The sequence below is a fragment of the Pteropus medius genome, unplaced genomic scaffold (genome assembly GCF_902729225.1).
Source record: "Pteropus medius unplaced genomic scaffold, Ma_sr-lr_union100, whole genome shotgun sequence".
NCBI lineage: Eukaryota > Metazoa > Chordata > Mammalia > Chiroptera > Pteropodidae > Pteropus > Pteropus medius.
Window position 1 is genome coordinate 813,997 of NW_024350921.1, and position 23,810 is coordinate 837,806.

The 23,810-nt window shown below is 38.4% G+C and overlaps 1 protein-coding gene across 8 annotated transcripts in view; it reads left to right on the top strand.

Annotated features, from left to right (window-relative positions):
- The window catches only part of IL1R1 (interleukin 1 receptor type 1), a 57,382-nt gene that overhangs the window by 28,064 nt on the left and 5,508 nt on the right, over positions 1–23,810 (top strand). For 2 of the 8 annotated variants that reach the window (XM_039840103.1, XM_039840104.1), the window contains exons 2-10: positions 3,466–3,542; positions 4,800–4,909; positions 8,396–8,462; positions 15,429–15,663; positions 15,769–15,958; positions 17,070–17,238; positions 19,156–19,221; positions 22,760–22,874; positions 23,619–23,770. In XM_039840103.1, coding sequence (XP_039696037.1) covers positions 8,402–8,462; positions 15,429–15,663; positions 15,769–15,958; positions 17,070–17,238; positions 19,156–19,221; positions 22,760–22,874; positions 23,619–23,770 — 988 coding nt within the window. In that variant the 5' untranslated portion in view covers positions 3,466–3,542; positions 4,800–4,909; positions 8,396–8,401. The remainder of the gene's footprint in view (positions 1–3,465; positions 3,543–4,799; positions 4,910–8,395; positions 8,463–15,428; positions 15,664–15,768; positions 15,959–17,069; positions 17,239–19,155; positions 19,222–22,759; positions 22,875–23,618; positions 23,771–23,810) is intronic. The other 6 variants (XM_039840101.1, XM_039840102.1, XM_039840106.1 and 3 more) reach the window with 4 other exon arrangements.

Sequence of the window (23,810 nt, forward strand, 5' to 3'; positions counted from 1 at the left end):
TGCCTTGCCATGGCCGATGCTGTATAGGGGGGATGGATGTGGACATGTGGATTGGGGTGTCTACCCGAGTGCATGCTCAGAGCCCCTCAAAATATGGGATGGAGCTGGGGGCTGGCTGAGGAGTCAGGTTTGGGGTTTAATGTAGGTAAAAACAGTGTAAGACACACCAAGGGCTGCTCTGTGTATATGCTGTGTTGACGGTGCATCCTGTGCTCAGATGCTGGCCCCAGCACCGGGTGCCTCTGCTGCCACTCTCCCCAGAAGTGGAGCCACACCGCGAGTGCATTCTCATGATGTCTGGGGCGTGTCTGATGCGTGCCACCTCTGTCCAGCGCCTGGCTTCTGTCCTGAAAGGCAAGATCCACAATGTGGGGGAATTCCTCAGGAACAAGAAGGAAATTCCTCAAGAATAAAAAGGCATTTATTAATAGATACTACGTGGCCACAAGTAGGAGCAAATGTCCCTCTCCCTGCACTGGGTTCCTGGGTCTTGAAACTGCCTAGGTTCTTGTGACAACCCCTCAGTCCCCCTGATATCACTTTTCCTGTGTCTGCCATGGGTATGGAATTTCTTGCAGAGTGAGAGAGTGGCGCTATAGATTAAGTCAGTCCTTCCTGAAGGAAGCTTCTGTTGGGAGCCAGTATGTTCCTTGTTAATTCTTATACTTAATCTCTGCTTTTGTAATTTAGTTCACATTGAAATTTCTCATTCTCGGTCTGGTAGGAAGTTGCTTCATGCCTCAAATGTGCGTTTTCATTTTATCTTTAATAAACAAGTAGTTCTATATATAAGTTCTATGTGCCACATAGTTATGTTGTTATATACTGATATTTCTAAATATGTCATAATTGCCAAAAAAGCAGTGGGAGCTTCACTTGGGTAATTAGTTCATCATGGCCAGCTTTTTAGTGTGATTGTCATAGAAAGCCATGCGTCCTGTTTTCACACCTGGCCCCCCACTGACTGCAAAGGTTGGGTGGGTTGGGCTCAGTACCTTTCTGCAGGGATCCTTTTTGGCAGCAGGGACCAGTGCTCCTATGATAATCCTTCCTGAAGATCTGAGGTGGAGCCAATGCTAGTGCTGGGGAGCTGCTGCAAATACAGATGAAGCTTAACTCACTTGCCTGCCGCTTACCTCCTGCTGTGCGGCCTGGTTCCAAACAGGCCACGGACGAGGGATTGGGGACCCTTGCCTTGGTGTCGCTCCTAGCCTCTGCCCGTCAGCTGGAAGCTGCTCTGAGGGTGTTAGGAGTCTGAAAATTCCATGGGTCACATAGGCATCGCTGCACATCAGGCAGGAGAGGGGAGCAGTGTGTTAGAACTGGTTACTTTGTTGGGGCTTTAATTCTTTCCCCTTCCTTAATCCTTTTATTTTATGTGGAAAATTCATCTGAAAAAAATCACAGTGGTATAAATCTGTGACTTTTTATGATTGTTGATATTTTCTAAAAGCATATTTTGAATTTTACTATAAATCCATTTCAAAAGTCACTGTGGACTTCATTGAGTTGCTTCTGAAGAAGGGATGTTTTACATACACGGTATTTCTCTGACATTAGTAGCTTCTGCCTCCAATCCTGTTCCCCCTGCTCTCTACTTCAGAGACTCCTGGCCTCTGGCCCCAGGCCCTTTGTCTGCCTCCTTTAGTTTTTTGCTTTCTCTGGTATGATTCCTGGCCATCTCCAGATCCCCAAAATGGTTCCCCTTGCACTTCTGCTCTTTGACTTACACTTAGGACCCATATTCCGTCCTTGGCCCCCTTGATTCTAGGCCAGGTTTTTTTCCCTATGTAGTCTCATGCAAAGCTGGGGGTTGGTGGGCCCCGCACTCCCTTCCTACCTTATTCCTCCCTCCCTCCTTCACTTCTTTTCTTCTTTCTTTCTTTTTCTATTTATTGAGCTCTTACCACATTCAAGATATGTAAAATGGGACTCTTCTCACAAGAGTGTGGGTGAGGTGAGACTGCCCTGTACCTTTTTCCTCTGGCCTAGGGAGGGAAGACCAGCAACAGGGGAGCCCCCATTCAGTGCTGCCAGAGGCAGAACCTTTGTGACTTGGTGCTCCTGGCTCTGGAGGGAGGGGGCGTCCATAGGTGACTCTTGGAGAGGCTTCTGAAAAGAATCCTTTCAGAGCTGGTCATGGTAGAATTGAATAACAGTCCCAGAAACGCCAGAGAGGCCCCACGGAGACAGAATGGCACAGTATGTACGGATGGGCAAGGAGAAGGGCCTGGAAGGCAATGGTGAGTTGGAAGGTGAAGGCAAGAGGATGGGCGGGGGTGACTTCAACCCAGGGAGTCAAGGAAGAGGAAGGTGGGTTGGGCTAGGTGCTGTGAAGCTGCTCAGTAAGATGGAGCCCGAGGGCCCTTTGCTTGTGGTGGCCTGGCCAGTGCATTTAAGAGGAGCGGTCAGCACAGGCAGCAGCCGGTGGCGTATGGGAAGTGGAGGAAGTGAGTGTAAAAATTTTTTAGAAGTTTCTGGGGCAAAGAGGAAGAGGGAAAGTGAAGTGGTTAGGGGGACATGGGGTGTCAACTCCTCTGCAAACAAATTCATTCCTCCTGCCCATCCTCCCCCTCCTCTGACCTATTAATTTTTCTGACATTCTCCATGTAATTCCCATCAGCTGCAGTCATTGCTGGGACATACGACAGGAGACTGGGGTGATGCTGTGCAGGGAATAGGAATAGGGGGATCACAGAGTCGTCTCTTGATTCTGTGGTGTTATGATTTATGTTGAAAAGCCCCTGTGCCTCTGGCACCTTAATATTATGCTGTGTCCTTTCTCCAATGTCTAAAGTGAATAATAAGGTGGTATTTAGTGCATTTAGTCTAAACAAAATGTTTGGCGTTGAGTTAGGCTGTTTTATGAATTGGGCTTTAAAAGGGCTTATGCTTTGACCTTCAGAGTTTTCAAAGGCTTAAGGAAATGATTATATGATATTCCAAAATACTAAAAGTAAACTGGAGAAGCAGAGAATGAATGGCGAAATGTCTACAGGACATAACAGAAGGCAGCCACAGCTCAGCCTTTTCGAAGTTATTTCAAATTATGTAATCTGCATTGCAGGTATAGTCATACGCTTGGTATAAGAAAAGCTGAGGACTGAGAGTGTACAGCTTTTCAGAAAGGGCCTGTTCATTTTGTTCTTGCATCTTGTGCATTTCTCTGAGCTTTATTCTCCAAGCACTTTAGGCTGTAAGTTCTCCAGAGGTGATTTAATTAATTTCTGCATCTCTGTGTCTAGCAAAATGCCGGGTACAGTGTTTAACCAATTGCCGGTGGTTGCAAGCTCTTCGTAGCCCTCACTCTGTGATTTGATTTTCTGAAACTGTGGATCATATCCTCCTTAAATGTATGACTCATTTTTGTAAGCTTGTTTTTACACCTCTTGAGAAGTGTGTGGCATTGGTGCCTTTAAATTCTTTCATTCAAACTTATGCTCATGTCGACTCTTCCTTCCTCAGGTAGACGCGCCCCTTAAAGATGGTGACTCTCTCCTGAGCAGCAGGATCACTTCCTACAAGAAAAGACCTTCTCTGAGGTAATAAGGCTGGGTTGCCCCAGTGGCCCGCCAGCCTGTTCTCATAAACAGTTCAGTCCCGCACCCTCAAATTCAAGTGGTCCTGGAATACCTCCCATTGTATACAGAATGTTTTATTTTTTTGGTATCTTTTTCTTTGGGACAGCTGCATGGTTTTATCAGATTTCCGAAGCGGTCTGCGACCTCATTTAGAGTCACTGCTCACCCCCTTTTCCAGGGTCACCTCCTCTAAAGGTATAGCCATGACCTGGGTGGTGATGGCCCCCGGTTCGCTGTCTGTGCTCTCTCTAATTCCAGCACATTCCAGGTCCTGCTTAACTTTCACTTAACTTTGACCTCACACTCCATTCAGTTGGAGGCAACACTGCTCACCTACTCCCAGGAGGCCCAGGTCCCGTGGTGCTGTGAGTAATACCCTCTAGGCATCTGCTCAGGCTGTTTGTGGAGGCCAGAACCTGCCTTCTTTACCTAGACCTGCCCTACACTGGTCCCCACTCGAGAGAATCAGGGCTCAGTCACCCTTTCTCAAACTTGTCTCCCAGGGGGTCTCAGAGATGCCTTGTTTCTGTCTGTTCTTCACTGCTTGCTGGTTCACACCCACATCCTCTTTCATTTGGACATTGAGGAAGCTCGTTCTCCCCGCCTCCCCTCTTGTCTCTAGTTTATATTCCATACAGATGCCAAAACTTCTGTAAAGCATGAAAATCTGATTGTACCCCACACAAAACTTTAAAGTGATTTTTTTGGCCACCTGCAAAGTGCAGTCCCAATATCTCAGCAAGACTCTTCCTGTGTTGGGCTCTGTTACCCTCTCCAGCTTTGCCTTGTGGCACCCCACCTTTGGGTTATGCTTCAAAAATGACGGTGCTGCTCTCCTCCATTCCCTCCCCACCACCTGCCATCTCTCCAGGAGCCTCCTCCAGGCCGAGTCAGGGCCCTGCTCCCTCATGCCCTGGGCATTTCTCTCCCCATGGACACCCCCGCATCACAGGATAACTCCCTGCTGGCTGATAAGCTCCTTGAACCAGGCCCTGGGTCTCCATTCTTAGTTTTGTTCCCAGGGCCATGTGTAGATACAGGCATAGAGTAGATAGTCAATACACAATAATGAATTTGGCAGAGAATGGATAAAGAAATGAACGACTATCTGAAAACATTTTCCTGAAATTTCTATTTGTTACCAGAGCATGGGGTGATTTATAATGGCTAACATTTGAGTGTGACCATTTGCCAAACAATGTTCTCAGCCCTCCACAGGTGACAAGTCATTTGAGATTTTCAAAAACTGTCAGTGAATGCTGTGATCGTTGTCCCCATTTTGTCACATGGGGGCACTGAGGCATGGAGGCTGAGTGCCAGCAGGGCGGGTATGTGGACGATACCTTGTGATCACATGTGGCCTGGTGCCTGAACTGTGACCACCTTGAGGAACACGTTCTCTTTTGATATTTTGTTTATTTAAATTTTTGTACCATTTTTATCTCTGGCAGTAGCACTGTGCCTGTCATACAGTAGACCAGGCTTTCTACTCCTGGCAGTGTGAGGGCTGGTTGGGTTTGGCTTCACGCTTGGAATTTCTGTGTTGTTTGGGTCATAACGAGCTTTGTGTTGGTGTCTGCTGGGAGTGTGGTCTATTTAGTCTTGGGGTCCATCTTCCCATTTTTCCTTTCTTCTGTCCTCATTCTCTTAGGTCATTGCAACACCTCCTTTCCCTCACCCCCATTCCATAACCTGGAATGGATCCCCCAGCCCTAGGGTCTGATATGGATTCAAAGGATCCCCCTCTGGGGGAAGGGGCCACTCCTACACCCCTGCATTTTCTCCAGGACAGTTCTGAGGCAGACAAAGTAAAACCTGGACCCATGGGCTTGGCTCCTGGGTTTTATAGACTGTTAGAGCAGGAGGTCATCTGACTCATTGCCCACCTGTACAGATGCAGAAACCGAGGCCCAGGGAGGAGTCGTGTCCAAGACCATACTGTCCTGTGCCAGCAGGCCCCGGGCCTTAGGCTTGCAGTTATTAAATGTTCTTTGCTCACAGTTACTTTGAGATTTTATCTCAATATATGCTCTGTATAAATCCAGGCTGGCATCTTCCTTTTCTTTCCCTCGGCCTAGTAATCAAACAAGCCACATCTTATAACTAAGTGAACTAACAGCTGGCAGTGTTTGCTTGGTTGATAGTGCCTTCATTTGGTTTCTGACAAATTAATGTAAGTAATTGATTAGCCTGGAACTGGAATTTGGGAAATATTTTAACCATTTATTTTTTATTTCTCTAGCAGAGAGACTTAAAACACACATCCTCACAGTTACGGAAAGAGCTGATATGCTAGGCTGTAAGGCATCAAAACCTTGTATCTTATTTTAATAATCTGAATATAGTTTAAAGATATATATGGTAATAATACTATTAATCTGGGCTAATTTGAGAGGAGGCCAATGTACGTGAGTAAAATGTCAGAATTACAGGACAGGTAGGGAATGCAGTCTTACTGCTCCAAGGTGGATTTCAAGGCTTGAGCCAGGCACATGGTTCGTTGGCCTCATGCTGGGGGCAAACTGAGGAGAATCTGAGTGGGGCATCTCTCATGCTTGGAGTTGTTTCCTGCATTTATTTAAAAAGCACATTATAACATTTTTTAAATACCTTTTATTACCACTTCTTAAATAGAATGTTTTTCAGCTACTATTCAAATGATTGCATGTCATTAGACCCTAAATTAGATGTCTTGGTTAAAATATTTTGTGTTTGCAATTAACTTATATCTACAGATAAGAATATAGGTGAATTTAATCTCCTGTAAAAATCAAAAGGCAGTTTTTTTTTTAAAGCATGGAATGATCAAAGTATGGTCTTCTCTGGACGTTGCTACTGAGGTTGGGTAAAAGACAGCTATTTCTTTTGTTTCTTTTTCCCATTCATTCTATGAGATCTGGGTTCCAAGCACAGTGCTGGATGCTGTGGGTGCCATGCTTCCTGCCCTCTTGAGGCTTCCTGTCCTGGGGTAACTGCAGTAAAATGTACTAAAAGCTGTGACTGGCATGAGCACAGATTGCCCCGGGGGCCCAGAGGAGGAAGACCTATCCAGACAAGGGGTCTGGGGGCTCCTTGGGCAGACTAGGAGGAGAGCGACCTGGCCTGAGACCAGAATGCTATAGGAGGTGGCCAGGTGAAGAGCACAGGGAATTGTGAAGGACAAGGCTCTGAGACTAGAGAGCAGGGCAATGACTTATGGACTGGTGTGGGGGAGGGGACGGGAGCTTGAGTCTGGAGAGGTAAGGTGGAGCCTCTGCACAAAAACCTGTGTGCTTTGCTAAGGAGTTTGGACTTCCTAACATGAATAAAATGTCAGAATTACAGGACAGGTAAGGAATGTGGAAACCGAGGCCCAGGGAGCCAACGAAGGTGTTTTGAGCAGACAGCTTGGTAATTATGAGTTTATAGGCCCTCTGGCATGAATGGAAGCAGTAAATCCACAGGGAGAGAGACCAGTAGGGAGCCTGTAGCTATAATTAATCCAGGCAGGAGCCGGTGATTGCTTGGGCTACAGCGGTGTCAGCAGCGGGCGTGAGTGAACTGGGTCAGCCTGATGGTGTGAGGAGGCAGACTATTGCAAGGCCTATGTGGAGCAGTGATATGCCCCCATGGCACTGGGAAGCAGATCTGGTGGGGAGAGACGGTTTACTTTGGGGCCTGTTGAGTTTGCGGTACTCGTGAGCCCTCAGATAGATAGATTTGTGCCAAAGTTTCCTGGAGATTCCATACTGGAACTTATTGTACATGATCGTTAGGTCCCATTCAGGAACCCTAATGGTAAGGAAAAATCAGAGAGGAAAAGAAGTTGTACTGAACATTACCTCCATTTGGGCTGGGGAAGTTGAGGACAGTAGGCACAATTGAATTTTTCTTTTCTTTTTCGCATTCAATTGCTATGATTTTAGTGATGTTGTTTTTGTAGATAAGGCGATGGTATAGTTTCCTTCCAGCATGAATCAAATACTTATTCAGATTACACCCCCTGCCATGTATGTGGACAATGCGCTATGTAATTAAAATAATGAGTTACCAGGGACTCAGTTTAATATGTAGCCCTGTTGCTGCGTGATACCTATTACAGTGGATGCTATGTTGGTATGGCCTTCTAAACCTCTCAGGGGTGCTGTGGAGGTTTTATTTCAGTTTATTTTTATTTTTATTTATTTTTTTATTGTGATACAATTAATACATGCTCACTGTAGAAATTTTGGGTAGAAAGCTTGAGAGAAAGGCAAAACCACCCAACCATAATAACCAAGCCAATTTTAATATAATGTTATTTCTTTTAGTCTTTTTTTTTGTGCATTTCCATGCAGCTATATCATTTTACACAAATGATTTAGTGTTTTACCTTATAAAATGAGGGTGTCACCTTTGAGCTGGACCTGGAAGTATGAGAAGACTTTTGCAAATGGGTCCCGTTAGTAGAGTGCCTTCCAGGTGGGGAACAAACCCATCTAAGTAGAGGCAAGCTGGTTTAGGGTCTAGTACATAGTTTACTTTGGATATAGCACAGATAAGATTTGGGGAAAATCTAAATGATATTCAAGACTGGAACTGAATATTGGGACAGATGATGAAGTTTTACTAATTTTAAGCTGAGTTTGTCCCCAAGTCTGTTAAAAAAATTCTTTATTCTCCCTCCTCCCCATTTTCTATTCAAAAGCATGATTACATTAATGATGTAAGGGGACAAACCCGTCAGTGTGACTTGGGGGTGAGTGTGGGGATAGGTGGGGGGGTCATTGTATGTAGTTTTAGAGATTTTCTGGAATAGTGACTTTTGTTTTTCTTCCATTCCTCTGTTTCTCCAGGAGAATATGAAAGTGTTACTCAGGCTTGCTTGTTTCATAGCTCTACTGATTTCTTCTCTGGAGGCTGGTAAGTTAAGCATGTCCTTGTGTTCTTGTCGGCTAAGAAAATCTGTTATTTAGAATACATGAAGTACCTTAGCTAACAGAGTCATTTTTGTTACCTGTTTCTGCTGAATCTCCTGGTCACAGAATGGTACTCCTGGATGTTCCTTTCGGCATCTTCACTTTTTATTCTCTTGTTTATAGAATTTGTAAATCGAGGCTTAGTAAAGTTAAGAACCCAAGGTCATTTCTCTAGTTTCAGAGCAAGAGCTAAAATCTAGGTCTCCATTGTCTAATCCAAGCCTCTTTCCACTGTGTTGCTGATTGAAGAGTATGAGACAGGAAATTCCGGCTTTTTTTAAGAAGACATGTTAAATGTCTTTATGAACACGCAAATGGAAGCCATCAAGAGACAGTTCTTTGTTCTTTATTTATTCATTTTCTCTCTTCCTCCCTTACTACAAGTGTATTTAGCCCGTACTCTGTGCCAGTCACTAGATGTTGGGGATACAGAAGTGAATAATGCAGACAGCAGTATCTGTCTGAAGGGAGTTTACATTCCACGTGGGGGGTGGGGGAGAGACGATAGATTAGATAAGTGGTTATTAGGTCATATGGTGATCAGTATAGAGCGAAAAATAGCATGAAAGGAAGGTATAAAGTTTTGGGATTGGGGTGGGCAGAAGGTTAAATTTTTTGCTAGTGTCACTGGAAAAAGCCTTACTGAGAAGTTGACTTTTGGGTCAAAACTGGAGGGAGGCATATAGGTTGGGGGTGGGGAAACATTCCAGGCAGCCTGGGTCAAGGCCCTGAGGCCAAGAGTACTAGCATGTTTCAGGAATTAAAACCAGAGTGCTGGAGCGGAGTGAAAGGTGAAAGAGGTGATAAGGGATGAGGTCATTTGGGTAATAATATGTGTCACGTGCAGATATGTTAAGTAAGGTGATGTTGGAGAGTTTTCTATTTAATTTAGCAACTAAAAAGTCATAAGTAACCTCGATCAGAACAATTTTGGTGGAGTGGTGGGGCAAATCCCAGATGAATAGAAGAGTATATCCAGCTGGGACCTTACTTAAGGTTTATTCTTTTTTTCGCTACTATTATTGCTGCTGCCGCTCCTAGTAGCTAAATACTAGGAGTTCTCACTCTGTGCAGATACTGTGCTAATGCTTAGCCACTTTTATTTCCATTCTTTTTCAGCAGCTTAAGGTTATAATTGACATAACAATAAACCACACGTGTTTAAAGTATACAATTTGATGTGTTGACATACATATCCATCCCTGAAATCATCATCACGATCAAGATAATGAATTTATATCTCTCACACTCTACAGTTTCTTTTTGATCTTTTTCCTATAGTGTATGGCTACTGAAGTCTCTGCTTGTCATCTGACGATTGGTCAGAGATTGCCGTAGATTATTGGACCCGAAAGTCCCCTGCCCTTTGCTGAGGGGTCTATGTGTGTTGGGGTATGCCTTCAACACTTAGGCTATTCACAACTAGGCCTCAGCCTTCACTTCCTGCCCATATATGACTTCAAGTTCATTCATATTTAAGAGACTGGTTGATGCCTTCTCTGGTCTTTCCTGGGCATGTACACAGCCTCATATACATGTGTGCTCTTCTGTATTGCCCAGGAATATAGTAGAGCTTTTCAAATCCTCATATGGACATTTAGTTTCTCAGATCTTATTTTTTCTTTAGACCAGATGGTACTGCAGCTTCAGGCAGCTGCAGTGTTAAACGGTTGCCACTGATTGTTTTTTTAACAGACACTCTGAGGATAGGGCTTTCTTATAGAGCTCTGAGTCGGGACAATAACACCAATAACACCACCACTTTGTGTGACATTTCCAGGGAGCTGCCAATCAGGTGAAATTATGGCAATGCTTGGGAATGAGACTTTGTGAGAAGCTCCAGACAGGTCTGCTCTTGCTGGGTTTAACAACTCCCATGTATGTAAGGCTGCTGGTTTTCAAGGCTATAGTAGAGCTGAGAAGAGTAATAAATGGTGTGATTGTTATAAGCCTTTGATTTTGAAAAAAAAAAATTTCCTGGCTTTTTGTTGTTTTTATAGACAAGTGAGTTTTTGGAGAACTTTGCTCTGCCATTCTGGAAATCTTGTATCAGAAGTTTTTTTGTTTTGTTTTTGTTTTCATTTTTGCATCATAAGGTTATTCAATTTATTGAAAAGACTATCTTTTCTCCACTGAATTACCTTTATGCCTTTGTAAAAAATTAATTGAATATGTTTGTGTAATTTATTTTTGGGATCTCTATTCTGTTTCAGTGAACTGTTCATCTTTATACCAATGCTACACTGTCTTAATTCCTGTGGCTTTATAATAAATGTTGAAGTAAGGCGGTGTAACTCCTTTGACTTTGTTCTTTTTAAAATTAAAGTTGTTTTGACTAATTCTATATAAGTTTTAGAATCAGCGTGTTCATTTGTACGCAGTCCTGCTCAGATTTTAATTGGGATTGAGTTGAATATAAATCAGTTTGATGGTATTGTAAATGGTATTTAAAAATTCAATTTTTAATTGTTCTTAGCTAGTATATGGAAACACATTCAATTTTGCATATTTATATTGTATCCTACAACTTATTAATCCTTTTAGGTCTTTTGTAGATTTCATTGTATATTCTACATAGGTGATCATGTTGCTTGCAAATAAAGCCATTTTACTTTCTCCTTCAATCTGAATGCCATTTGGCCATAATGGCCACTAATTAGATCTTCCAGTACCATGTTGAACAGAAATGATTAGAGTGGACATCCTTATCTTGCTCCTAGCCTTACTATATATGTAGGTTTCTCGTAGCTCTCCTTTATTAGGTTTAGGAAATTCCTCCTATTCCTAGTTTGCTGAGTTTTTATCAGAAATGGAAGTTGGATTTTGTCAAATGCTTTTTCTGCATCTATTAGATGATTAGGTAGTTTTTCTTTTAAATTCTGTTAATATATAGAACTTCATTGTTTGATTTTTTTAAATGTGAATCCAACTTTGCATTTTTAGGATGTTATGTACATTATATCTTTCTTTGATATATTGTAGGATTCAATTTGCTAACCTATTTTAAAGAAATTTTGCATTTACGTTCATAATGAAGATTAGTTTGTGATTTTTTTTTCTTGTAATGCCTTTCTTTGGTTTTGGTGTTAGAGTATAATGCTGACCTCATAGAGTTGGGAAGTGTTATTAACTCTTAATTTTTTGGAAGAGTTTCTGCAAAATTTGTGTTGTTTCTTCCATGAATACACCAGTGAAGCCATCTAGGCCTGAGATTTTCTTTGTTGGAAGGTTTTTAGCTATGAATTCAGTTTCTTTAATATCTATAGGGTTATTCAGGTTATCTATTTCTACTTGAGGGAGCTTTTATCATCTGTGCCTTTCAAGGAATTAGCTCCTTTCACATCACTTGTTGAATTCATTGGCATAAAATTATTAAAAATTTTTTATTACTCTTTTAAAATTGTTTTCCCTAGCAATGTCGCTTTTAATCTTGATCAATCTGGCTAGAGATTTTATCAATTTTATTGATTTTCTGAACAAATTGACCTTGGTATCTTTGATTATTCTCTACTTTCTTTTTTTTTTTGCATTTCATTGATTTTTCTCTTGGATCTGTATTATTTACTTTTGATTACTATGGGTGCAGTTTTTTCTAATTTCTTAAGTGGGAACTGAAGTCATCATTTTTAGTTCTTTTTTCTCATATTGACATTAAGTGCTCTCAATTTATCTCTAGATACTGTTTCCATTGCATGCCACAATTTTTGACATTTTTTGTCATTCAAATCAAAATACTTTCTAATCTTTCTTTTTATTTCTTCTTTGACTCGTGAGTTTCTTCGTGACTCGTGAGTCGTGTTTTTTAGTTTTCAAATACACTGAGAATTCCCAGATATCTTCCTGTTACTGTTTTTTAATTTAATTGCATTGTCAGCAGAGAACATACTTTGTCTAATCTGAATCCTTAATAATGCATTGATTATTGGATTATGAGCTAGAATATATGATATATCTTGATAAGTTTGTTGTGTGCACATAAAAAGAATGCGTATTTTACTGTTGTTGGGTAGGATTTTTCTACAAATATCAATTATGCCAAATTGGTTGATATGTCTTCAAATCTTCTGTATCATTACTGATTATCTGTCTATTTGTTCTACTTGTTCTATCACTTACTGTGAGTAGGATATTGGAATCTCTGACTCTAAATATAGGTTTCTCTATTTCTCCTTGTAGTTCTATCAGTTTTTGCTTCATGTATTTTGAAGCACTCTTACTGAGAGGGTAAACATTTAGGATTACTATGTACCTCTTGATAAATGACTCCTTTGTCATAGAGAAATGGCCTTTTTTATTCCTGGTAATATTCTTTACTGTAAAATCTACTTTAGCTGATAACAATATAATAACCATTTAAATTTGCTTTTGATTTGTGTTAACATGGTATATCCCCTCCTTCCTTTTTTAGCTTTTAATGTATTTGTGTCTTTATATTTAAAGTATGTGTATATATGTGTGTTAGGCAGCGTGCAGTTGGAGCTTTCTTTCTTTATTCAATCTGATCATCTCTGCCTTGCAATTGGGGTGTTTAGACCACTGAAATTTTAATATGATTATTAATATGTTTAGGTTTAATTTTAGGATCATGTTATTTTATTTTCTGTTTGTTCCTTCAATTCTTTGTTATTTTTTTCTTTTTCTTTTTGCTGCCTTTTGGATTAATTGAGGATTTTCATGATTTATTTGATCTTTTAGGTTGGCTTATATAGGTAACTGTTTTTGTTTTTTAAGTAACTGCTCTGCGGCATCCAGTATCCATCTTTAACTTATCACTATTTACTTTTAATCGATACTATACCATTTTGCATCTAACCTAAAAAAATTAAAACAGTATACATCCACTTCTCCCTTCTTGAACTTTAGTTCCCATATATTTTATTGCTTTATATGTTATAAATCTCACAATATGTTTTATTTTTGTTTTGAACATTCAGTTATTTTAAAAGAGATTTAAATAATAAGAAAAATTATTTTATAATTACTCATGTAGTAAACATTTCTGGTGTTATTTATTCCTTTTTGTAGATTCGTTTTTCATCTGGTATTATTTTCCTTCTTTCTGAAGGACTTCCTTACATTTTTTTGGTAGTGCAGGTCAACTGCTGATGAATTTTTACAGCTTTTATAAATATTAAAAAAAGTCTTTATTTTTCCTTCATTTTTGAGAGATACTTTTACTGATTATAGAAGTCTAGGCTGATTCTTTTCTTTCAGTACTTACCTTTATTCCATTCTCTCCCAGCTTGTTTCTGGCAAGAATGCTGCATCTTTTTATCTTGGTGTAGTTTTCTTCATGTTTCTTTTGCTTAGAGTTTATTGTGACTTGGAAGTCTGTGAGTTTGTCATTTTCGTAAAATCTTGCACATATTTCAACTTGTCTTTCTTCAAGTGCTTTTTCTGTTTCACACATCTCTCCTTTTCTTTACGGATTCATAGCACATGTTTTAAAGTTGTCCTGCAGCTAACTAATGCCTTGTTTATTATTCTGTTACTTTCCTCTCTGTATTTAATTTTGAATAGTTTCTAATGCTCTGTCTTGAACTTTACTCATCTTTTCTTCTGTAGTGTTAAAACTGCCATTAATTATATACAGTATTTTTAAAATAAACATTGTAGTTTTCATCTCTAGAAATTTGGTTTAAGTTTTTTTTTTTAAAAAAAATCCTCTTTCATGTCTCTTCTCAGCATGTTTGATCTACTATCATAAAGAAATGGAACACCATAGTAATAACTATTTTAATTTTTCCATCTATTATCCATTTCCATCTATTTACCCATTCTATTATCTCTGTCATTTCTGGGTCAGTTTTGATTGACTGATTATTTACTCTTCATTTTTGGTTATATTGTCTTACTTCTTTACATGCCTCATAATTTTTTATTATATACCACACATTGTAGATTCTGCTGTGTTGGGTGCTGGATATTTTTGTATTACTAAAGATGTTTTTGAGCTTTGTTCTGTCACAAGGTTGTTAGAAATAGTTGATCCTTTCAGGTCTTGATTTTAAGCTTTATTAGTCATGATTAGAACATGGTTTCTTCTAGGCCTAATTTGCCCCATATTCAGAGTAGAAACCCTTCTGGGTATTTTACCTGGTGCCCCATTCTAGCTGGTGATAACAATGACTATTCCAGAATTGTGTGTGCTGCAGATATTATTCAATGTAATCTTTTGGCAATTCCTACTCTGGCCTTAGATAGTTTTCTTACATATTTACACTAATCAATACTCAGGTGAAAACTTAAGGGAGACTCTCTGTAGCCTTCTCTCTCTCTCTCTCTCTCTCCCTCTCCCCTCCCCACCACCGCCTCTCCCCAGCCCTGTACTCTACCCTGAAAACCCTTGGTTTACTTCGATTCCCAGCTCCATCTCCTAAACTCAGAGAAACATTAGGCTTTGCCTACATTTCCTCCTTGCAATGTCATGGCCTAGAATCTCTCTGTAGGCAGTAATTTGGGAAAATTATAGAGCTCACCTCCTACGTTTTCCATCTTTCTGACATTTCTGTCCTTTGTTCCCTGATGTTCAATGTCTCAAACATTGTTGTTTCATATACTTTGTCCATTTTTTGGTTGTTCAGGTGGAAGGGTAAATCCAGTTCCTGATATTCCATATCATATTGAAGCGGGTATCTTTCCTGCTAGATTATTACTAATTTTTAGATGAATTAAGAGGGGATGAGAGGTTAAGTAACTTCTTAAGGGTACACAGGTACTAAGTTATACAACTGGATTTGAGTATAAATCTTTCAGACTTCAAAGATAACACTCTTAATCATATGGCTGTTAAAACTCATATTTAATATGAGTTGATGTATTTAATAATTGATTTGTTTTTATGTAGGTATTATATTAAGAAACATTGACAGATTTCTTATAGAAATTGCTTTTCTTTTCTCTTTTAAAGATAACTGTGAGAAACGTAAAGAACGAATAGTTTTAGTTTCTTCTGCAAATGAAATTGATGTTCGTTCGTGTCCTCTTAACCCAAATGAAAACAAAGGCACTATAATTTGGTATAAAAATGACAGCAAGACACCTATATCTTCAGAAAGAGACTCCAGGATTCATCAGTATAAAGATAAACTTTGGTTTGTTCCTGCTAAGGTAGAGGATTCAGAACAATACTATTGTGCAGTAAGGTAAGAAAGGAATTAATGTGTTATAAACATGTGTTCTATGTACCCGCAGTAGTTAAAGAAAAATCTTTAAATAGTGCTTAATTCACCTATTTTGATTTATTTTAGAAATTCAACTTACTGCCTCAAAATTGAAATAACTGCAAAGTTTGTACAGCCTGAGCCTAACTTGTGTTACAGTGCAGAAACTATATTTACACAAAGACTACCCATCGCAGGAGATGGACAACTTGTGTGTCCTTATTTGGATTATTTTAAAGATGAATACAATGAGTTCCCCAAAATACAGTGGTATAAGGTAATATTATATTAAGTATGTTGATTTACTTTTCCAGCAAGTAAAATAGCTTTCTGTAGTAAACAATAGTATGAATCTGCAAAGTACTTTTTCATTTGGCATATTGTTTGCTTTTGGGTGGTGAAACTTAATAGGAATTTTTAAAAGAGTTGTAAGGCTGCATACATTTAACTTGAAGCTTAACTAAAATCTCACTTTCTATTATTTTAATTTAATTTAATAGTGTAGAGTTGAGAAGAGTATAGTAGGAATAAAAGATGTTTAAAGATAAAGCTGAGTATAAATTCAGTTTTTTTAAGAGATAACTATTTACTACAAAATATACTACTTTGTGTTTTATTAAAAATATCAAGTGGTTCTTAAATAACTTAGTGGTTTCTGCATCTGTCGTAAAAGTGGATTGGCTAGCACTCCATGGAACACATGATGTTTCAGTACCTTTGATGTGCCTTGTTTGTTGGAGTTCATGTGGGGTTTCATCCTGTAGAGCAGAGGTCCCCAACCCTGGGCTGTGGACTGGTACCGATGTGTGGCCTGTTAGGGACTGGGGCACACAGCAGGAGGTGAGCGGCGGGCAAACAAGCAAAGCTTCATGTGTATTTGCAGCCACTCCCCAGTGCTAGCATCACTGCCTCAGTTCCGCCTCAGATCATCAGGCCTGAGATTCTTATAGCAGTCTCTGGTGCCAAAAAGGTTGGGGATCACTGATAAGAAATATAAAATAAATAATAGTGAAGAAAGGAAGTACAGCATTACGAAGAAACTGTACTGTTAATGTTCTTTCCTCAAACGTGTGTTTTGTTGTCGTTGTTGTTTTTGCCAAACAAGTTTTACATGTCTTTGAAGTACAAGGCTCATAGGCCTAAAAATTTAATATTTTAAGAGTATAATTATGATTTTTGCTATAAAAATTACAATATTAAAACTTGTATGCAAGGAAACTTTTGTTTCATATATATGTACATATATGTATGTATACATAATATACATAAAGTGTATATATTATATATATTACATACATATAAAATATTGATGTGAAAAAATGGAATTTCTTTTGCTGGCAGACTGGGTAAAGTTATTAATTGGTTTGCAATACTTCCTGTCGCTCTAGGACTGCAAACCTCTTCTTCTTGACAAGATAAACTTTATTGGAGAAATAAATAAACTCATCATGAGGAATGTGACTGAAGCGCATAAAGGGAACTATACTTGTCATGCATCCTACACATACTTGGGAAAGCAATATGGTATCACCCGGGTTATAGAACTTATTACTTTAGGTGAGTCACAGCTCCAATCCTCGGAGTTTACATCTGGGGAGACCCAGAGACCACGATTCTAATATTACCCTCCATGGAGGAACAAAAGCCAAGAGAAACTTAATGACTTGCTAAAGGTCACATGGCTTTAGTTAGTTTTCATTGCTAAATGCTATGTCAATGGCTTTCATCCCTGCTTCAGACTCAGTGCTAATTAAACAGACAACTAGGAGGCTTTTTCTTTGGGATGGCTGAAGGTGGTTCTTCTAGAGAGCTCTGGGGCAAACTGTGTTTGAGGACAAACTGAGCGGCTTCATTTGGGTGTTTGAGGACAAACTGAGCGGCTTCATTTGGGGAATCTGAGTGTCCAGAAGTGAGGATTCTTTGCATGATGGCATGGATGTGAACAAGCTTTGGGATAAGTTACACTCCCAGAATCTACCTCTTCTTGTTCAGTCCCTGTTCACCCAGTTGCTTTACCTCTTCAAGATGGTTTTCTCCTCTGGATGAAGGTGATACAACCTTCCAAGGTTCTTGAGAAGATTAGAGGTCAAGTGTGTGGTTATGTGCCTGGTGCAAAACAGATGAGCAATAAATAGATGTACAATGACTATTCTTGTTAATTTCCTCGAGGCTTTCATTTCTCTCTTAACCATGTTTCATATTAAAAACTATTTGCCAACAAATGAGCTCTTACAGATTACCTGGGGATAGGAAGAATTCTCAACTTTTCTGTAAATATCAGATTTTGTAAGCTTTCAGTACTATACAAAGAGTTACTCTAACCAGGACTTTTAAAGTTAAAGGGATCTCTATTAATAATGATGCTGAGTCAACAAGCGTAAATGGGGATTGTGCCAACGTCATCCAGAATACGATCACCCTGCATCTAGCTGAGTTTTCTCAATTCTATAATAATTCATTTTTTTCAAAGTTAATTTTGTTGAATCAAAATTAATTTCTTGCCTGGGTCCCATGAGCATCAGTGAACTGTAATTTTCCACACTCTCTGTATCACAACCTTATTGAAGTTTTAGTAGCCTCTTTCTGGCATTGTATAGCTCTGGTTTGTTTTTCATGAAATATAGCAACCAGACCAGCAAATAGAATTTTAGGGGAAACTGGGCATTAGGAAATTTTCCAACAGGTCAAATTTGTTTAAAATCTTCTTCCATCTCCCTTTCTGATCCCTTATGTAGAAATAATATACTTAGTTAGGGGCGAGTTCATTTTATGTTGTCTCCTAAAGGCAGATTCAGAACTATTTACTGAGCATCTACTATGTGCCAGGCACTGTTCTGGGTATATATTAGAGAGCAAAAAAGACAATATTCTGGCCTGATGGAGCTTACTTTTTTTTTTTCTTTTGAATACTTGACATTCAGGTTCAGAGTTTCTCTGTCTTGGTCACACATTAACCCTTGAAGCCAGCCTTCTTGTAAATGAATTCAAGGTTAATTTCTGGAACTCCTTAGTATTTTTTGGCCTGTTTTAATAAATTATGCCAAATAGCTTGATATTCCTTTCTCGAGTCATCGCTGAAGGTACTGAATACAAGCATGTCTAGCATTGGATGGCCCTTCTGGGGAATGCTTCATCCAGGGAAGTACCTTGCCACCACTGCTTGTTTTTCCTGATTGGCTTTAAGAGAGGTGTTTGTCTGGAGACCTAGGTCTTGGTGTTGTGTGTGATATTTGTAGCACCAAACTCCATGGGGTCCGAAGGGCCTGAGCTTAATAGCTTAATAGCGGCCAAGGTTTTGCTGTGGCCATGGTGTCAGCCTCCTCTTTTCGCCTTTTGCCTTCTGTCTCCTGCCATAAATGCTTCAGGTACTCAAATATTATATAGTGTATTTTGGTATATATGGCCAAGTGTTATCATCACCTGAGATTCAGATCTATACGAGACTGAGAAACCCTGTGGATGTTTTTCTTTCAGAGGAATACAAGCCTAAGAGGCCTGTGATTGAGAGTCCGGTTAACGAGACGCTGGAAGTGGTCTTGGGTAAGTGGCCGCCAATCAGGAAACACTGAAATTATTATTTTGAACTCCAGATTAAGATAACCTGTACCTTTACTACACATAACCTAAGCTGTTTACTAGACACAACTGTAATTAGAGAGACAGTGGCAAAGATTGTATCTTAAATGTTTCTTGTTATTTCTTGCCCCTTATGGCAGAAATCTAGCCATGTTTGATTTGCCCATCCTTTCTTTCCTATGTATACTTATTACCCATGAACACACTGGCCAGAGGCTAACTTCAACAGGCCTAGAAATGAGAAATGTAATTTATTTGTCAGAAGATGAATTTCTTATGACCACTTGCAGAAGTATTTCTAAAGAATAACTATCTTAAGCCAGAAAGATAGTTATTCTTTAGAAATACTTCTGCAAGTTAGTGAACATTTTTTTATTTCAAGAATAAAGAAGTCTTATAAGCATCCAAACCTGTACTGTACTATACAATAGCCACTAGCCATATGTGGTTATATATATATATGACCAGTGATTACACTATTAGCACAAATCCAGAACATTTTCACCATCGCTGAAAGTTCTGTTGGAAACTACTGGTCTAAACATAGAAAAAGATTTTTATATCAGAGTATCAAAACTCAGGGTGGCACACAGAATTCTTTTCTGAAATAGTAACTGCAAGAAGATAACGAACTGCAGGAAGGTAAAAGTTTGTGACCTATGTTTTCTGTACTTGGCCAGTTGTTATTCATGGTGGAAGGTTATATAAAATTATTCTTAGATATAAACTAACAAAGATGTGAAAATTCAAAGTTAAATACAGCCAGTAGAATCTAGAGCAGTGTTTCTCAGCCTGTTTTTTCCCTCATGATTGCTCCCCTTTAGAGCCTAAAAAGACATTTACCTCAAATCCTCTTCCCTTTTTTGTGACTTTACTACCACGGAGATATTGTTCATCTGTAGATGTGCTATGGCATTTTGCTGTGCCACAGCCCATTGCCATAGCTAAGATTTCCTTGCTCCTCACTAGGAACCACGTTTTGCCCCATTGGCCACAAGAATGCATACTCAAGAGGTGTATACTTTAGAGCTTAAAGGTTAGGTTGGAGTGATCTCCAAACCCTAAAATAGTTTCCTATTAAGAAACAAATATTTTAATATATCACATTGATCAGATGCACGCATCACCCTGTCATATTACCCTGAAGCATGTGAAACGGGCATTTGGTAAGATTAAATACAAATTGCCAATAAAATGACTTAGAAGAATAAGAATTGAGGGATACTTCCTTAACGAACATATAAACACCCATTCAAACCAATAATCACCAAAATTCTTAATGGTAAAACACTGTAGTATATAGCATTAGGCCTACAAGCATAGACATTCTCATTTAAGTCAAGAGCAAGACAAAGCTGCCCACATGACCAGTATTACTTAACATGAGCTACAAGTGCCCAAATATTTAATCAAAGATAAAAGAAAAGAACCAAGGCATGCTTACTATAAAGGAGAAGAGAACTTCATTATTATTTTTAGATCATATAATTATGTACCTCCAAATCTCAAGAGAATTACTGGGAAAAATTAGAATTAATACTTTATTAATTGGCCAGATATAAAATTAATATTCCAAAAACATTAGAGTTGTTTAGCAGTAATCAGCTAGAAAACATAATGGGAAAAGAGATCCCATTTGCAATAATAAATATCATAGAGATGTCTATAAAAAATCTTAGCAAAAATTTTTAAAATACATGGAATTTGTGAGGGAGGAAAAAAAACAAGCAAAAAGAGGAAATCTTGACATGAAAATTTTAGAAAAATTGAGAGATTTAAAGCATACATTCTCAAAGGAGTGGTGGAGCAGTGTGTCCAATGGGGAGAAAAAAATCTGAATCAACAGATATACTGTATGTCTGCAGTATTACTTTATGGGGAAGGTTGGCAATAAGGATAAAAGCATCTAATAGGGCTTTAAAGGGAGCAATATTGAAAACAATTTTGAGAAACACCAATTTAAAAGAGAAAGCTATAATAGAGATATGTATGTTTTTTCTATGTGAATAACTGGAAATTACATAGATATTGACTCTCAGAATTATGCTACAGATTTAATGGAATTCCAATTCAAAAATGAATGGGTTTAAAAATTGGCAAGTGATTCTAAAATTCATCTGAGGGAATAAAATAATGAGATTATTATGATAATGTTGGGAAAAAGAGGTCTAAATGCTATTACTATTTACCTTACTCTAAAAACTGCAGTAATTAGGAGTGTGTTACCTTTGGCATCAGTATACACATTCAGATCAACTGAGACAGTCCCAAATAAATAAGAATTTACTTCATGATAATGGTGGCATTACAAATTCGTGGGGAAAAGATTTATTATTTAATAAGTGGTTCTGGGATAATCAATCAGCTGTTTGACTAAAGTCATTGTTAAAGCTCTTCCTTATATCAAACCCAATTATATTGTAGACAGATTAAAAAATTGAAACAATTAAAACAAAAGAATGAAAGTATTATATGCCTGAAAAAAAATTTATGTGGATATTTTTCTGATTTAGTGGTAGAGAGGGCTTTTAGAAAAAAAAAAATAGTGAAAAGAGATAAAATAAAGTTATACATTTGACCAAATAAAAAACAAAAATACCTACACCAAAGAATTTTCATAAACAAAAATGAAATGAAAACAACAAATTCTCAAGGGCATTTGGAATAGTTTTCATATATGATAAAGAGTTGATATCCTTGGCGAATAAAGTTCTACTACACATCAGTAAGTTTATAATATGAGAATGCAATTAAATAATGGATAGTCAGCATAACAAGCAGTTCTTCAAGGCAGATGAACACTAAGCTACTGAAAAACATGTTAATGCACAATGAATTCGAGAAATGCAGATAAAAATTCAAATGGAATTTTTTTCTTCTCTGAATTGGCAATGACTAACCAAAAGATGTTTGGTGTCTGGCAGTGTTGGGGATAAATGTCACTTGCACACACCGCTGGGCACAGCGTAGATTGGTACAGTCTCACAGGAGAGCAGAGTTGGCTTTTAAAATATCTGTCTCTTTTAACTCAATTCTGCTTCCAGATTTTTGTTCAAAGTAATACCTCAGAATATGTACAATATTGATGTATAAGAATGTTTATTGGAATAATAATTATAATAATGAAAAATTAGAAACAAATTGTGTTTAGCAATAGGAAAATAATTAATCATAGTATATCTATATTATGAAATATTAAGCTGCAATGAAAGGGCCTATTTTGGAAGGCTGATTGTGCAAGCCAAAATTCCCATTGCAACAATAATTACAAACAGTAGACAATAAAATCCAGTTTAAAAAATTTTGTATGTGTACAGAGACGAAAAGGAACAAGATACATAAAGTTACTAACAGTGGTTATCTCTGTGTGGTAGTTTTTAGGACAATTTTTCTTGTCCTTTGTGCTTTCCTATAATTTAAAAAGTTTATTCAATAGCCATTCGTGAATATAGATTGGCTAAAAATCAATTAATGTTATATTTAAAAATACATTGCTTTGTAGGATCCCAGCTTCAACTGATATGCAATGTGACTGGCCAGTACAGTGACTTAGTCTACTGGAAGTGGAATGGGTCAGTAATTCATGATGATCCATTGCTGGTGAAAGACTACCAACAGTACGTATGCTGAGAGCTAGCCATGCACTAGAGAAGTTTTGGTGTTAATTTACATGCCATCTAATAGCAAGGGTTAGTTGGCAGTTGATTGATTCTTATCCTTTTGCTGCCCATATTGAGTTATGCTAAGGTAAACAGAATTTATAAGACTTTGTACACTTAAGGTAAAAATGCGTGTCATTGTGTGCAAATTCAGGACTACTTGGAAGGCTTTCTTTTAAATTCAGTTATATATGTTGCAACATTGTAATGAAACAATTTTCCTGAATTATCCTTTATGTTATCCCATTTTTTAAGTTATCTAAAAAGGACTCATTACATGGGGAAGAGAATCATGAACTCCACTGCTCAAGTCTCTAATGGCTCCCTATTACCTCTCTAGGAGACATACTCCTGCCTTCTTAGCATCACCTTTAAACCCTTTGTCATTAGCCCAGTCCACTTTTGTGTCATATATTCTTCTCCGTGCTTGGTGGGGACCAGGTGCATATGTCCACATTTTTCTTCTTGGAAGCTGGTAATTTTACTTTGATTTCTCTGCTACCGAGTCTTTTACTGGCGGTGGACTTAGGGCTATCACATCTCAGGTCAGTGCTGCTAACAGCCTGATTGTTATACCTGTGCTTAGGGCTGGTGATTATTTCTGCTGCAATTTATGCGACAAAGAGATAAACCATGCACATGTATCTTATTTGTAGTTGATGCAATTTACTTAAATAACTTTGCTCTCCCATTTTTGAACAGAGTGGAAAATCCTTCATCCAAAAAAAAGAATACCATCCTCACAATGCTTAACATTTCAGAAGTGAAAAGTAAATTTTACCTGTATCCATTTACCTGTATAGCCAAGAATACATATGGTATAAATGCAGCATACATCCAATTAATACATCCAGGTAAACAACAAAACTATTTATTGGAAATGTAATTGTGTTT